At 51.1% G+C, this 16509-nt stretch overlaps 2 protein-coding genes across 2 annotated transcripts; both read right to left on the bottom strand.

Annotated features, from left to right (window-relative positions):
• Positions 1-542: 542 nt before the first annotated feature.
• On the bottom strand, positions 543-1529 carry LOC139019609 (putative MAGE domain-containing protein MAGEA13P). Its single transcript, XM_070428577.1, has one exon. The coding sequence runs from the start codon at positions 1527-1529 to the stop codon at positions 543-545; it is 987 nt and encodes a 328-aa protein (XP_070284678.1).
• Positions 1530-12548: 11019 nt separating this feature from the next.
• On the bottom strand, positions 12549-15962 carry TCF23 (transcription factor 23). Its single transcript, XM_070428393.1, has 3 exons — positions 15741-15962; positions 14742-14984; positions 12549-12812 (listed from the first exon to the last, which is right to left on the bottom strand). Exons 1-3 carry the CDS (start codon positions 15960-15962, stop codon positions 12633-12635), a joined length of 645 nt encoding a protein of 214 aa, XP_070284494.1. The 3' UTR covers positions 12549-12632.
• Positions 15963-16509: the final 547 nt, after the last annotated feature.

Raw genomic sequence — 16509 nt, 5'->3', positions numbered from 1 at the left:
TTTATTTTTTTTAGCTGGGGCTAACATTTATTAAGATTTAATTTTGCATACATTCTTTAATTAGTCAAACAAATCCAGGTATATATCTTTAAATTTACAAAACAGCAGACTAAATGTAATATAGGAATCCTAGGACAACCGTCTTGTACATTTCCCTCTATTTCTTGAACTCATCTATTTCATTGCTGAGCGCTTTTACATTTCTAATTCCTATTCCAATGCCATGCTATCCTGCTCCAGATCACAAAGTAAAATGGAAGGTTCCCCAGTTTGTTTTATAGAACAGCAAAATCCTTATCCTTAACCCTGTTAAACAGCACTAAATACATAACCAATGCCATTCATGAACCTAGACTCTGAAGCTAATAATTCTTTTAGGAGGCAGAACATTTGAAACAAAAAGAAAAAAGAAAGAAGAAAAAAATTGCAATTCATCCATCCACTAGTTAGAACCCTGATTTCCCTCTTCAAACACCAAGCTGAGAGGCTTCCTCAGACTTCACTCAAGATGGCAGAAGCTGCCGGATGTGACACCAGGACTTTCACTGACCATCACCGGGGCCAGCTTCGGCCTCAGCTCTCTCTCTCTCATCTTTCAGTGCATCCTCGTAACAGTCTGCAAGAGCAGTGGGCTCATTCCCAGTGACCCTGGCGAGAAATTCCAGGACTTTCATCTTGGTGGTTTCAGCACGGGCTCTTGGACCCCACAGGAACTCATAGCGCGGAGGGTCACTCCCGGGTACCTGCCGGCATTCCAAGTATTTTTCCTGCACGAGATCTTCAGTGATGAGCTTCCTGGGCTCCCCATAGATGAAATTATTCTTCCCAGCATGCACCCCACGCGAATTCAGCATTTCCCAGATTACCTCTTCTGGGGCACTGTTTCCGTGCACGAGGATTATGCACAAGATAAATACCAGGAGGCCAGTCTTGGGCATGCCCTGGTCATCACTCAGCATCCCATCGTAGGTGAGGCCTAGTAATTTGACGAGCTCGTAGGAATGGCTGGGGGGGTCCACTTCCTTCACTTCAATGCCAAAGACAGTCTCCATGCAGTCACAGGCTCTCTTGAAGACCTCAGGGAAGTGATCCTTGTGCTCTCTCATGACACTCGCTAGCATTTCTGCCTTTGTGATGGGCTCCTTTGTTACATATTTGTTCCTCAGGAAGCGCACCAATTCAGTCATCTTCTTCTGTAGCACTTCAGTGGACAAGGACTCGGGATTTGGTGGAGGCTGCAAAGTGGTCGGACCCTCCTCTTGGCTGCTGGAGGCCTCAGTTGATTTGCTCGATGGAGTGGCTTTGATGGCAGTGGAGGAGGGGCAGGCTCTCTGGGAATTCTGGGCAACACTTGATATTCCAGCAGCAAGCGCAGCCTCTGTGATGCTCTGAATCAAAGCAGATAGAGAGGAGAAGGCAGCTCCCTCCTCAGTTAGAGGAACCTGTGCAGCCCCGAGGCTTGGAGCCTCTGTCTGGGCCTGGAGGCTTTGTTTAGGCTCGGGGCACTGATTCTTCTTACCGAGAGGCATGATGACTTGTGTTGGAGGCAGCAGCAGGTGTGTGTGCAGCAGGTTCGGTGATGGGGACTAGTGGCCTCGATGCCTGGAAGGGCCTGGGCTTCTTCCCTCTGTTGACGTGTGGTCACCCTTCTTAAACAAAGGCTTCACTTCCCTAGCAGGTGCACACACTCCTCCCTCTGAGATTTGAGTCCGGCAGGAAGCTGCTTCACCCTCTGACTCCCAAGGCGGAAAGTCGGATTGCGGTTTTAGAATATTAGGATCTGCCTATGCCATTTTCCCCCTTCAGATCTCAAGACTTGGGAAACATTTTGATGAGGATCCTGCAGACGAGCGTGCCTTTCCTCGCTCTTCTTTTCCTTCTTCTTTCGTTCCTTCCCTCCTTTCTTTTTATCAACAAGCTCCTAATTTATGCTTTCCGTCCGTAGCCTCCCACTTCCCAGTTTTTCGTACAGAATTAGACACGTAAACTTTTTTTTATGGCAAAAGCAATTTACTTATTTCAAAACACCTCAAAGCCTCAAACAATACTTGCCTCAGAACTGCGTCACTCCCACGTGAGGAGCCTCAGGCGGATCCTCTGAAGGAGCTGATGGATGAGTGATGCATAGAAAGTTCCAGAGGGAATGATTTTAAGATTGGGGCTCTTCAGAAGGGCAAGCCTCATCCAGCGTGAGCCTGGGCACACAGCAGGGAAATCGGCAGGTGTGACGGCTGGTATCATGATGGAGGTGTCCCTGCCGACGGCTCTTGCTTTCTCCTTGAAGAGTGTGGTGAAGGCAAGTGGGAAATAAATGTGCTAGAACGTGGGAAAGAAAATATATCTGGGAAGGCTGCCACAGAGTGTTGGGTACCCATCTGAGACTCGTGGTGAGACTTTCAAGGGAGGCCAGGGAGCACAGTGGTGTGTGCAGGAAAGGCCTGGAATGGAATGACAGTGATGATAGCACAGGGTCAAGATGCTGCCAAGCAAAAGCAATGGAGGGGGAGGAGCAGGGGATGAGGGTCATTTACAAGGGAGCGATTCTAGTAATGAACATGGAATCTGGGACGAGGAAAGAGGCGGTAAGGACCCGAGGGAAGATGGTTAGTAAGCAGAGGTGGTCAATGAATCAGAGGTCTCCGTGTCACCTTTCAAGGACAGAAATCAAGAGAGGAGGTGAAACAGATTCAAAAAGAAGAGGTTTACTGAAAACAAGGCAGAGGGGGCTTGATGCATCGAGGGAGCACACACTTAATGAAGAATACGGCTCCTGAACTGCTGTTGGGGTCTGGCTTCTAGAGGGCTGGGTTCCTCACGCAGGCGCAGGGTAGGTGTCTCTGCTTCCCAGGTTCCCTCCGGGGGCTGGTATTCACCGGCACAGGTGCAGAGCAAAGCTCTTGGGGAGCCCCCAAAGGGAAACTAACCTGGTCTAGGAGAGGCTTCAGAACCGAAAAGCATTCCTATCTGTTTAAGAAAGGCTCACCCAGTGGATAGAGCATCAGCCAGTGGACTGAGGGTTCCAGGTTCGATTCTAGTCAAGGGCACGTACCTCGGTTGCAGGCTCGATTCCTGCCCTACCGCCCCCCACACCCCCCAGCACGTGTGGGAGGCAACCAATCCACGTGTCTCTCTCACATGGATGTTTCTCTGTCTCTCCCCTTCCCTTCCACTGTCTAAAAACGCAGGGGAAAATATCCTCAGGGGAGAATTAACTAAAAAACAGGCTCATCCTATCTCATCAGTAAGATTGAAGGGATACTGGACCGAAAATACTAACCTAAGTGAGATAGAAGACTAGGAGATAGGCGTCAAAATACCACATCAGAATTCCTGAAACAGAGATTTTGGAGATGGGGTACAGGGCGTGACTCTAGGAGTGGCAGACATGAGGGAAGTTGCATCTGAGGTCAGAAGCATTTGAGATCCCAAGATGTTGGGTATGGCCTCTGGGAAGACTAAAGATTGGCACCATCTAGAACGTATAACATTAGGAAAAACCTTGTGAGAATATGCTGGCTTAAAACGAAAAATAGATGTTTGAATAAGCAGCTTGGGTTCTGCTTTCTTTAGACACAGATTGAAAATGGTGGGAACTATAGAGGTTCGTGCTTAACGGGGTTAGGAGAATTACATACCCCGGGGATTTCTGGGGGCAGGAGAAATCGTTCGTAATGGCTGGGACAAGCCTGTGGGGGAAGAACACTGAAAGATCCTGGCCCATTGAGATGTTAGCTCACGTTGTTGTTTTATTTTATTTTAAATATATTTTTATTATTTATCAGAGAGGTAGGGAGAGGGAGAGGGAGATAGAAACATCAGTGATGAGAGAGAATCACTGATCAGCTGCCTTCTGCATGCCCCATACTGGGGATCGAACCCACAACCCGGGCATATGCCCTGACCTGGAATTGAACTGTGACCTCCTGATTCATAGGTCAACGCTCAACCACCGAGCCACGCAGGCTGCGCTTAGCTCACATTGTTTTGCTTACAAATTACACAAACGTTTTGTTCCTTTGTTGGGCAAGCTCCGTACACATGTTTACAATCTGGTTAAAGAATCAGCCCTCGCAGTGACGTTATTAAACACTGGTGCACACGTACACGGTGGTGGCCATAGTAACAGCATGGTGCCCCTGGAATGTGAGGTTCTCAAATCCAGTTTCCTCAGCAACCTATCTGAGGAAGGCCATGAAGACTTTGAAAAAGACGCCATTTTCCCACTCGCAGGAGAAAAATCAAAGCCCAGCCAGCCAGTGTTCACAAAGATTGTTGTGACCCTAGTTGTCCTCCTGGGGGGCAGTCACGGCAGTCAACCCCCAGGATGCTCTGCTGTCTGGCTCTGGTCGATTTCTGTAACCATGTCAAGAAGCCATCGACAATCCACCGAGCCAGGCTGTGAGGCTCTGCGGCCCTTATCAACCAGTTCGCAGCCCTGAGATTCCCTGTTTAAAACAGGAGGCTGGTCAGATGCCAAAAGAATTGAGTCTTGGCTGCAGCTAGTCACGTAAAAACCAGAGGGAGCTTTTAGAAGGACCACAAAGGCCAAAGGAAACATAGAGGTGGCAACTGAAGGAAGCCCCGGGAGGAGCTGGGGTGAGCAAAGGGGAGAAGTGGGCGTTACTGGAATTCAGAAGGTTGGAGGAAGAGCGTGAGGGGAAGTGGAACTCAGACCTCAGAGGGAGAATTGGAGCAACGTGTTTGAGTACACCATGACAGCTGGTTCTGAGAACAGGGAAAAGCTGAAAAGGCGGATCAAGCCCAGCTGCCACGGTGAAGAGCTGTTGCCACCAGGACACCCCAGGTGCCCAAAGCAAACTGCAAGAAGCAGATGCTTTCCTCCAGCCTTGCGGGCTTCCTCTAGCGCCCCCTACTGGCAGAGCCTCACAAGGTGCCGGCGACAAATCCACGTGTGGTTTGCAGAAGCCCAGCTCCAGCAGCTTAGGAAAAGAATATGTTTCCAGTTTGGGGCTGTGACAGGTGATGCTGTTACAAGCATTCTTTTACATAACCTTTGATGCACTTGTGCACTCACATTTGGGGTTATATACCTGGGCGTGTAATTGCTGACTTAATAGCTACACTTATTAACCATGTGTGGTACTACTGTGATGCCAATTTGCATACAGTATTTCAAATTACACTATTGAAGTTGACCAGCTTTGGCCAACTGGATATCCTTTTTACAAAGGCGCTCGATTAAGTCTCTAGCCCATGTACAATTTTCTTATTGCTCTGTCTATGAAGATTTTAAAATATATTCTTGATACAAGCCCTTTTGATTATATGTATTACAAACATCTTCTCCAGCCTGGGAACTTGCCTTTTTCACTCTCTCAGTGATGTCTTGTGATGAATAGATGTTCCTTTTTTTTAAAAATTTTAATCCTTACCTGAAGATATGCTTATTGATTTTAGAGAGAGGGGAGGGGAGGGAGAGAGAGAGAGAGAGAGAGACACTGATGTGAGAAAGGAACATCGATTGGTTGCCTTCCCATATGCGCCTGAATGGGGATCAAACCCATAACCTAGGTATGTGCCCTGACCAGAAATAGAATCTGCAACCTTTAGGGGTACAGGATGATGTTCCAAACAAGTAAGCCACACCAGCCAGGGCAGATGTTCCCAATTATATGTAGTACAATTTATCAGTCGTTTCCTTTAGGGTTAATCCTATTTGTGTCTTCTTTCAGAAATAGTCCCTTATTCCAAGGTCATGAAGATATTCTCCTACATTATATTCTTTTTCTATCTCTTTGTTCATATGTACTGATTTCTGAGTAATTTCTTCAGCTTTATTTTCTGATTTTCTAGTTCTGTTTTTGGCAGTTTCTAACCACCCACTGGGTTCTTTATGAAAATAATATATTTTTAATTTCTAGAAATTGTATTTTTTCTCCAATTCTACCTGGTCATGTTTTGTTTTTTGTTTTTTTAAATTTTTTTAATTAAATTTTTATTGTTCAGATTACATTTGTTCCTCTCCCCCCCCCCCCCCCCCATAACTCCCCTCCTTCCAGTTCCCGCCCCACCCTCCGCCCTCACTCCCCACCCACTGTCCTCATCCATAGGTGCATGATTTTTGTCCAGTCTCTTCCTGCATCTCCCACTCCCCTTTCCCCCCCAAGAATAGTCAGTCCATTCCCTTTCTATGTCCCTGATTCATTATAATCACCAGTTCATTCTGTACATCAGATTATTTATTCACTTGATTCTTAGATTCACTTGTTGATAGATGCATGTTTGTTGTTCACAATTTGTATCTTTACCTTTTTCTTCTTCCTCTTCTTAAAGGATACCTTTCAGTATTTCGTATAATACTGGTTTAGTGGTGATGAACTCCTTTAGCTTTTCCTTGTCTGTGAAGCTCTTTATCTGACCTTCAGTTCTGAATGATAGCTTTGCTGGATAAAGTAATCTTGGTTGTAGGTTCTTGGTATTCAGCACTTTGAATATTTCTTGCCATTCCCTTCTGGCCTGCAAAGTTTCTGTTGAGAAATCAGCTGACAGTCGTATGGGTATTCCCTTGTAGGTAATTGAGTCTCTTTCTCTTGTTGCTTTTAAGATTCTCTCTTTGTCTTTTGCTCTTGGCATTTTAATTATTATGTGTCTTGGTGTGGTCCTCTTTGGATTCCTTTTGTTTGGGGTTCTCTGCGCTTCTTGGACCTGTAAGTCCATTTCTTTCACCAGGTGGGGGAAGTTTTCTGCCATTATTTCTTGAAATAGGTTTTCAATATCTTGCTGTCTTTCATCTTCTGGCACCCCTATTATTCTGATGTTGGTACGCTTGAAACTGTCCCAGAGGCTCCTTACACTATCTTCACACTTTCGGATTCTTTTTTCATTTTGCTTTTCCAGTTGGGTGTTTTTTGTCGAATCTTTGGTTTGATTCTTGTGCTCCTCTGGTCTGCTATTGGGTATAATATTCTTTATTTCAGTCCGTGTATGCTTACTTTCTAATTTCTTTATCGTAGCATCGAGGGTCTCATTAGTTTTCGTGAGGCTCTGCACAAGTTTATAGCAAGCCCTCAAAATTGCAATTCTTAGCTCCATATCCTCCATTTCTGTCATGTTTTTTTGTCTCCGCATCTTTTATGCTTTCTTGGTGCACCCCCTTGTGGTCTTTGTGCGCAGTCTTGTTCTAGCCAAGCCTTAATTGTTGTAGTTAACACTAGAGGGATTTGACCACCAGGCCGACTGGCTGTAGGAATCAGCTGTGTGGAAAACTTCAGTCCTCTGGGGAGGCGCTAGTCCAGCCTTTGCCTGAGGCGATCTGGCAAATGGCTCTGCGCAGGGCCTGGGCGGGGCGGGCTCAACAGGGCGGGGGGGAGGGAGCAGCTATGGCTGCTCTCAGTCCGTCTCCAGGGGCTCTGCCTCTCTGTCCCCACAACTGCTGCAAACCTCGGAGGGACCGTAGCCAGACAGTCCCGCTTCTCCCGTTTGAGTCTGGGTCCCTAGAGACTCGCCCGGATCTGTAGCCCAGAGTCTGAGACTCCCTCCTGATTGAAAACGACAACCGCGCCCTCAGCCACCAGCCCGCTTTGCGCGCGCACCGCCGCACCACCGTACCTTTGAATTTTCCACACTGCGCCTCCTCTGGGCCTCGGAATGCTGTTGTCTTTCCTTCTAGTTGAAGAGTCTCTCCTCAGCCAGCCTTCCTGTGGTTCTGGGTGATGTCCGTTCCGTCTTTTAGTTGTATTTTTAGAGTGGTTGTTCGAGGCAGCAAACTCCGGTGTTTACCTATGCTGCCATCTTGGTTTCTCTCCTACCTGGTCATGTTTGATAGCTCTCGTTCCTGCATTGTCTTTTCAAATTACTTTTTATTTCTTTAAATGTACTCAACATATGTAATATGTTTTTTGTACCTAAAAATTACAATATCTGTTGTCGCCTCAAGTGTGAGTTTACAGTCCAATGTTCCTGCTCTCGCTTCCTTATGGGGGCATGCTTCCTTCTGGTTTTCAGAATTGTTTGCTATGAATTTGAAAGTTTGTTAAAATTTTATCCATGGGAATCCTTCAAAGCCTGGATTTAAAGCATGTTCTTCCAGAGAATTGCACTTGGTCATGCCTAGAAACACTCCTAAATCAAGACCACTTGAAACTTTTGCTTTCCCAGCCCCCCGCTCCCCCCCACCCCACCCCCGCCCCAAAGTTTAAGGGCTTAGCAATCTAAGACTCCCCCCACTCCCACCCTGAGCCAAGATCTGTTTGGACAAGTATCCTTATCTCTCTTTTATAGACTGAGGGTGTTGCCTTTGGGGATCCCTGCTTTATGTCAGGGTTTCTGACTCAATATCCTATTTGGTGTGGGCCTTAGGCTTTGTCTCTAGTCCCCAGATTTGGTCTGTTAAAGGCCTGGCCTTGGGCAGAGGAATCTGGAGCTACTGCCAAGGCAGCACTGGCCTCGGTGCAGGCTTACCATTTTTGGTTTTATGCTTTTTTTTTTTTATCCCTTCTGTTATTGCTTTTCTTTATCTTCCTACTGGCCCAACAATGCATTTAAAAAATGCTTTTAATGTTTTATGCATCATCTTTGTTGTTGTTGTTAACCCTCACCCAAGGAGAGAGTGAGAGTACCTGTATTTCACCAGAGCCCCGTGCAATGAGCTGTGGTTTCTGGGATGTGTGGTACAGAAGCTATTTCCATCCAATTTGGACCCAACCAGAGGTTCTGACCCCCTGAAGTAATATATATATATATACACACACACATATATAATATATATATACATGTCATTGATTTCAGAGAGGAAGGGAGAGGGAGAGAGAGATAGAAGCATCAATGATGAGAGAGAATCATTGATCGGCTGCCTCCTGCATGCCCCATACTGAGGATTGAGCCTGTGATCTGGGCATGTCAGTCTGCAGGCCGACGCTCTATCCAGGGAGTCTAACAGCTAGAGCACCCCCTGAAGTCTTGATGTAACTGTTGTCATTCAGGCCAGCCTGTCTCACTCAGTGATTTTTCTCCTTTCGGGATCCTTCATGTGGAAGATGGTTTCTATTCTGATTATACCTCTTTAGAATTTATTTTTAGGTTAAAAAAAACAACCCTCAGTCATCTTTGCCCCTTTACACTTCTCAGCTTATTCAATGGCACTGGTCCTTAGTTCCTGCTTCTGTCCCCACTAATATCTCACGGATGGCTGGTGGTCAGTTCTGTCTTTCGAGTATCTCCTGTCAGTTACACGGATTCCTGCGGCTCCTGCCCTAGGCAGTCGAGGAGGTTGGTCCCTTGTCCTTTGTTTGGCTGTTCAGCAGCTGATGCCTTGCTGTGTTGGGGTCAGGCGATCCTCTCCCAACCTAGGCCCTAGCGGGGCAAGACCCCCAGAGAGGTGAAGTTATATGTGCCCCCCAACCCCCTAGGGCGGGAGGAGTGGGAAGCCCAGGCTCAACTGAGAGGAGCTAGATACTCACCCCTGAGGGTTCTCGTCATCGAAGCAGGGACTGTGGTGGTTCCTTTGGAGGCCGGGGCATGGGGACCGGTGGCTGTGTGCTTACTGGGTGTGCACGGGTCACAGGGTAAGAGACTCAAAGGTTCCTTTGCCTTCAGGGAGAATGCAGGGCGAATCCTGAACCCTCAGACCATTTACCCCGTGTTGCCAAGACTCCTTGCCTTCCTGCCTGTGTCCTCAGAAGCTGTGAAAGCTACAGCCAGGTGGCACCTGTGTTGTCAGATTGCCCCCTTCCTTCCCTCTCCAGATTGCTGCCAGACCTCCGGGCTCCCTTCCATCCCTTTGCTGTCTCCCCCACCCAGCACCCCTTCCTCTGGTATTTGCCTGAGCCTGGACCAGGCTGCAGAGCTGCCCTGGCTCCTCAGGAGAGCTCTGGCCTGGTGGGCAGAAGGGTCTGAGCGGGGAGAGAGCACCGCGTGCTGGCCTCTCCTCTCCTCTCCTCTCCCCTCCAGCTGCTCTCCCTTCTCGCTGGGCTCGGAGCAGGGTCTCTCGCCTTTTCTGCTTGAGTTGCTTCCCAGCCCTTTGTCTCCTGTTCACCCCACCTCACACCCTTTGCTCGGTGTCCGCAGGACCTCTCTGGGGGGCACCGCAGTGCTCCCCGAGAAGAGGAGTCATGGGATGCTGAAGGGCATCAGAGTCGAGGAGGCCGTGGCAGAGCCTGAGGAAGGCCCAGTCCACGTGGGGAGCAGCCCCACCTTCATTCTCCAGGAGACCTAACGATCAGGACGCAGGCCTCTCCCACACTCTGCCAGGCACCCCGAAGACCCCAAGCCCTTTGTCTCTCAAAGACCAAAACCAGCTCACTGCTGCCCAAGGCCGAGGGCAGAGCCGTCACGTCCAGGATCAGGATGAGGGGGGATCTTCCCTTGACCATCACGGATTTCTTCCAGAGCAAAAACCATAAATCCTTCGGTCTCAGGACCCCTTGACAGTCACCATATTAGAAATTAAAATAGAGACTTTTAAAGAATATTTATTTTAAAATAACATTTATTAACCTACTACGTGTGAACATATATAACACTTTTATGAAAAAGAATTGTTTTCCACATTGGAGACAGCTTTGCCGGGGGAAAGCCGGAGGCAGCCTTAGAACCTGTAATGTGGCCCTCGCCCTTCCTCAGCCCTCCACCGGCTTCCTCTCCCTTTTGCCTCCTGTCTTCTCTCCCAGGGTGACGTGGGCGCCCCCCACCCCACCCACCCAGGGCACAGGATTGAGTCTGGCCTGGGTGGGATGGGGCAAGCGCCAAACCAGTTTCCTCAGTTATCAGAAGAAACCCGATGCTTTGGGGGCGGGGTTGGGGGGGCGGGTAGAGCTGTCACATGCAGGATCAGGGGTGAGGTAGGGTCTCCCCATGCACACTCAGTGCCCGCTTTCCCAGTTTCATTCCTGGAAGGAGACTGTGACCTGCTCCTCTTCCTATCACCTTCAAACTCAACCAGGAAGATGCCGCTCATTGGTTTGAAGAATAGGAGACTCGAGCTGGACTTTTATGGTCTGTGAAGAGCACTGCATTCGTGCCCACCCACACCTGGTCTCTGGCCCTGCCGGCCCCCGTCCAGCTGCCCAGAGCAGCTCTGCACAAGCTCTCCAGGCCCTCAGCAGAGACTCGGTAGATTTACGAGGTCGGCCTTGGCCCAGGCCCTCTCCCCATGGCTCCCAGCCACAGACCAGCTGCCTTCCCACATCCATGCAGCCTGACTAGGACGTTCTGTGTCTTTTTTCCTGCCTCCACCCCAACTTGCTGAGTCACCCCTTCAGTCCCCTTCCCCCTGCCCCCCGGGCCAGCCCTGTGGGAGAACAGCAACTCCTCACACCGGTGACCCCCAGCCACTGCCAGCCGGCCCCAAACCTCACTTACTCTCATGGTGGCGATGGTGGCCCTAAGGCGGGTACTCTGTACTCTTGGGATTCTAGTCGTCTTCACCCATCCCCTTTCACTCAACAAAAAGGTGATTCTTTCTCTGTCTGGACTTCTGGCTCCTGAAGCGATACCTGATCTGGAAGATTCCTTCCAGTATGTGCAAACTCTGTGATTAGTCCTCAAATTCTTTCTTCAGGACCAGAGGTAAATTCCATTGGAACTCTATCAAATTTCTGGCTCCCCATGGCAGGACTGAGGGAGAGCCTGGGAGGGCAGTGTCTGTGGGGAGGAGTTGACCCGAGAGAGGTCATTTGTAGACAGATTGTAGAAATAATGTTGGAGCCAGTGAGTCCTTAGGCCAAAATCATACAAGAATCCCTCTGGACCCGGACCTTGTTTTTCCTGGAGGTTGGATTCCTAACATAATGGAAAGAGAAGACTGTAATTATCATCCCCTGGAAGAGATACACGTTCTTCTCCTAAGGTCCTTCAAGGATGTGATTGAACCAACCGACATTTTTCTTATGCGAGGCCTTAGGGTGCTGCCTCGGGGTCAGGTCTTCTCAGAGGAGGCAGTGGGGGTTAAAAGTGTCTCGGAAACTGGAATGTAAGCCATGCGAGCTTTTTGGCTTCACCTGTAAATAGAACTCATATCAAGGAAAGAGTGGAAGGGTGCAGGGCCCCGAGGGGGAGACACTGTAGAGGTGAGGGGCAGCTGGAGAGACCATAATGCAGAGACAAGCCTCCTGAGCGCCGTCCTGCCTCTTTGGCATCCCTGTACGTCGTGGTGAAATAACAAAACGTTCCCTTCTTCAGTTTCCCCTCTGCTCATGCGACCCCAGCCCAGCTCTGTTCACACGACCAGCGGCCAAGAGCCTGTCTGGTCCCATCAGCCCCTGCGGCTGCTGCCATCCTAGGCCCCTCCCTCTGCTTGCAATCTCCAGAGGGTTTGCAGGAACTTTGGGGTGTGAGGGGGTGAGGGGTGGGGGGGGAGGGGGGAGAAAAAGGGGTAGTGCCATAACTCAACCTCCAACCCAATCAAACCCCTTCCTCTCCCATTTCCCTTGTAGCTGCCACGAAAGAGCCACTGGGAGTCGCCCCCTGGTGCCAAGATGAGGGTGGACTCCCTGGTGCTCCTGAGCACTCCATTACAGCCGTGCTGTGGCTTTGTCTGGTCTGCAGGCTGGAACCTGGGGGCTGAGTCAGATCCAAAGGGTAAGAGTCAGCGTGCAGACAGGCAGGGCCTGGTAGAGAAGAAACCAGGTCCCTAAGCTTGAGTCGCAGTCCAGGAGTGAAGGTGAGCGTGATGGTCATTTATCACCAAGAACAGGTGGGAGTGGCCTGGTGGGGAGGAGAGCATCTGCCTCTCCAGGGACTTGGGGCCTGGCCTCTGCCTCCTTTGTTCTTTGGCCCAGGCTGGTGGCTGTGGTGGAGTCAAGGCCAGAGCACCCCAGGCCTCCAGCATAGAGACGAGATCTCATTGGCCACTTCTGCAAGACACGGAGATGGAAAGTGAGGAGTGAGTCACGCTCACTATTGCAGCCCCTCGTAGTCCTTGGCACCCAAAGTCCGCCTTCCCTGGCCCCCCTCCCTGAGACCCTCCCCTGTCGTGACTGCTCTGATGACAGTAGGCTCCAACGCACCACCATTCCTGGCCACATGCATTCTCCTGACCACCTGAGCCTGGCGGGGAAGCACTTGAGGGGCCGGCTCAGCCCTCAGCCTTTTCTTTCCCTCCCCCGACCCCACAGTAAGAGCTGGGAGTGGGGTGGGGGGAGGGCAAGAAAAGTCTCCTGACACTGATCAGTCCTGACCCCTTCTCTTGCACAGCCTCCCACCCAAGTGCCTCTGACCCAGACGTCAGTGCCCACACCCTATGACTGGGGACCTCCCAAGATTGTCCCTCCTTCCAGCAGGAGTGTGGGCAGTCCTAGACTGTCCCAGGTTGATTTTTCCCAGAGGTCTGCCCTCCCCTTGGCAACCCCTCCACCTGGGGGCTGGGGTGAGGGGCACTGCTCCTGGCTCAGCAGCTCCACTGTCAGAGCTCCAGACCTTACCAGGCTCTCATTGGTTCGTTCTTCAATACATTTATCCATTGCTTCCTCCATGCAATGGCCTTTCTTTGATCACCATCTTACAGCTAAGGCAACAACTATGTACCCCAGGTGCCACTGTCAGCACTTCAGAGTTGCCCCCATTTAGTCTCAAATTCTTGCATTTTGGCTACATTCGCATGAAATAAAATTAAAAAATCTCAAGTTTCAAGACATTTCAGAACTATGGTGTTTAGGGGAGACAGATGGTGAAAAGTAGCCTCCCTGAAAATAAAGTTGACCCCATTACAATGCTACCCTCAGGGGTAGAATGTCTCTTCCTTTGTAGCACAGTTATACCCCACAACCAGCAATTTGCACGCGGTCTCCTGGGCCTGCTTGGTGGCTGTGAGCAAGGGAGGGGGTCTGAAGGCAGACACTCTTGGGTTCAAACATTTAGCCACTTAATCTCCCTGAACTTCGGCTTCCTCATCTGTAAAGCAGCCCTGCTTTAGCTCTTGTGTGGATTAAAAGATAAAAATGCAATAAGCACAGCTCCTGGCATGACTTTAGCATCCAAATACTGTTAGCTGTTATTGAGACGGTGATTTACTGTTAATTATACTTTTTATGAGTAGTCTCATTTCATAGCCTGGAAGAGAAGTAAGACTCATGTTACCTTTCCTCCCACATCTATATATATAAAAGCCTAAGCGACTGACCGGCTGATAGCTATGACATGCACTGACCACCAGGGGGCAGATGCTCAATTGAGGAGCTGCTGAGCTGAGGTGACTTGGCAGCTGGGGTTCTTGGGTGACACAACTGGAACCAGAGAGGAGGGAGCCTGATTCTAGGATGTATCACCAGAGAACCATCCTCTTGCAATCTGGGACCCCTCAGGGGATGTCTGAGAGCTGGTTTCAGCCTGATCCCCGCAGGCCAGGTCGAGGGACACCCTCCCCCCCGTTGCACGAATCCATGCACCGAGCCTCTAGTATAATATAAGCAAGGTTTGGGACAGGTGGATTGCAGTCTGGTAGGTGGTGCCCCCAGCTTGGTGGCTTCTAGAGCGATGCTTTCTTAGACTATTGCTCTCCCAGAGGGCATCTCTCCTGCCACAGAAGTCCTGAGGACAGGGGACGATACCCCCCACATCCAGGACTCTCCGAGGCGCAGTTTCCTTTCCCAGGCACCAGCCTGGAACCTGCTCCTTTTTCTTCCCTGACACTAGGCACTCCCGAGTCTTGGGGCCTCCATGAATGTCCCTGGAACCACATCATAAAGTCATTTCCAATCACCACTCCCTATTGCAGGCCGGGGACCCGAGTTCAATATCCCTCTACCCCAGACCCCCTTCCCCGAGGCCCTGGCCCCGTGGCCTACCTTGAGAGGGTGCAGGAAGCAGAGTCCACGCAGGAAGGGTGGCCAGGCGGGGCCAGGCAACTCGTGGCCGAGCGTGCGGGTGAGGTGGGCTATGTAGCTGGTGGCCAGCACCAGCACATCCAACTTGGAGAGCTTGGTGCCCGTGGGCACAGCAGGCAGAGCGGCCTGCAGGGCCAGGAAGGCCTGGCGCAGCGTCCTCACCCGGCTCCGCTCCCGCGCGGCGTTCTCAGGACTGACCTCACTCTGCACAGAGGACCAGGCGAGTGAGTCTGACCGGACCCCCTCACCCCCACCTCCAGTCCCCGGCTTCTAAGAGCATTCTAGTGTGAGGTCTTCTGTCAGAGTGGTAGCACTCTGAACAGCAGGGACCAGCGACATCACCCCAATCTGTCCATTCTTGGCCCTGCCCCACGTTACAGCTGAGGGAATGGAGAGAAGGCCTCGCCTGGTGTCCGATGGAACAGGAAGGCAAAGGTTGGCCCAGAACCTGAGATCCTGTACTCTTTCTAATTTTCCCGGGTGCCTCATTCTAGCCTTCCTTCCTTCCATCCACACCCAGGTCTGAATCCTGCTGATCAGGTGCCCTGGGCCACAGGGAGCACAGAACCATGTCCTGCTCGGTAGAGATGACCCTTGGCCCAGGCTCATCTGAGAAGAAGAGGCAGCTGTGGTAAAGAGGAAATGACACCAGACTGGGCTCAAATCACAGACTAAAGTCCTGGCCCTGCGGTTGCTGACTGTTGCCCTGGGGCCTTGGGAAATTCACATCACTCCTCCAGGCTTAGTGTCCTGGAGAGAAGGGAGTTGGGCCAGGTCTCTTAGCCACACTCTCAGCTTATCCCAACCACAAAGCATGGAGCCTTCGAGTCGAAGGGGCCAGGGTCCTCTATTTAGGGCAGGGACGGTAACACTGACTGACGCTCTGCCATCGGGGTGACCTCTCTCAACCCCTCCACCCCCTGCCTCCCCAGCTCCTTCTGCAGGGCCCTATTTCCTTACCCTGACACCAGCCAGGCTCCCGGGGCCGGCCCCTCTGGGGGCAGGGGCAGCTCTGCTCCACCTCTGGTTGCTCCAGCCGGTCCCTTCCCACAGGTCCTGCCTGTTCCTGCTCAGGCGGCTCCTCCTGCTGTGGGTGCCTGCTAGCAGCCTGGGCCTGGCCTTCGCCGGGCTCTGCCCCACTCCCGGCATGGCCAGTGCCCCTCTGGCCTTTCTCTGTGACATGCCACACCCCAGGGATATGGTGTCACAGCTCCCAGGACAGGAACACAGTGCCTGAGGGAGTCCTTGGGCTCAAGCTAGCCGGGCAGGCTGGTCATCTGGCCAGCGACGTCTATATCTGAGGGAGCTGGCGCCAACGCAGTCCTGCCTCGCTTCGTGCTCTGGGAAAACCGCCCACCGGCACAGCCCCCGCAAAAAACCTCCTGCCTGCCTCCCAACCAGCGGTGGGTGGGGGTGCTGCATGCTGGGAGTGACCAAGCCCTGGGAGGAGGCCCTGCTGAAGAAGGCAGGAGGGTGGTGGGAAGGGAGCTTCCTTCTAGGAGCCTTGCCTGACCCTGACAGCAGTCTTATGACAGACCTGCGGCTTTCACTTTGGTGTTCGAGTTCATGGAGGGGCCCTGAACCTCCTTCTTCTCTGCACACATCCTTAGAAGGACTTTTACTCCCCATGCGTACCTCAGGTTCTCAACCCAGTGCTTTTCCTTGTACCTCTATGTCCCCTGGAATGCCTGCTCCCACTCTGCCAGGGGAAGGTTGCTCATCCTGCAGG

This window comes from Myotis yumanensis, unplaced genomic scaffold (assembly GCF_028538775.1).
Source record: "Myotis yumanensis isolate MYYU_CA2020_CCGP unplaced genomic scaffold, mMyoYum1.0.hap1 SCAF_11, whole genome shotgun sequence".
NCBI lineage: Eukaryota > Metazoa > Chordata > Mammalia > Chiroptera > Vespertilionidae > Myotis > Myotis yumanensis.
Note: the sequence above shows the minus strand (reverse complement) of the source record. Positions and strands in the feature narration are given on the sequence as shown.

Bases quoted from the DNA above. Each gene is read 5' to 3' on its own strand.
- TCF23 (XM_070428393.1), bottom strand. From the start codon at position 15,962: ATGTCACAGAGAAAGGCCAGAGGGGCACTGGCCATGCCGGGAGTGGGG. The intron at 14,985-15,740 runs GTAAGGAAATAG...TCCTCTGTGCAG, and splicing joins GGAGCCTGGCTGGTGTCAGG to AGTGAGGTCAGTCCTGAGAA. The intron at 12,813-14,741 runs GTAGGCCACGGG...CGTGTCTTGCAG, and splicing joins GCTTCCTGCACCCTCTCAAG to AAGTGGCCAATGAGATCTCG.
- LOC139019609 (XM_070428577.1), bottom strand. From the start codon at position 1,529: ATGCCTCTCGGTAAGAAGAATCAGTGCCCCGAGCCTAAACAAAGCCTC.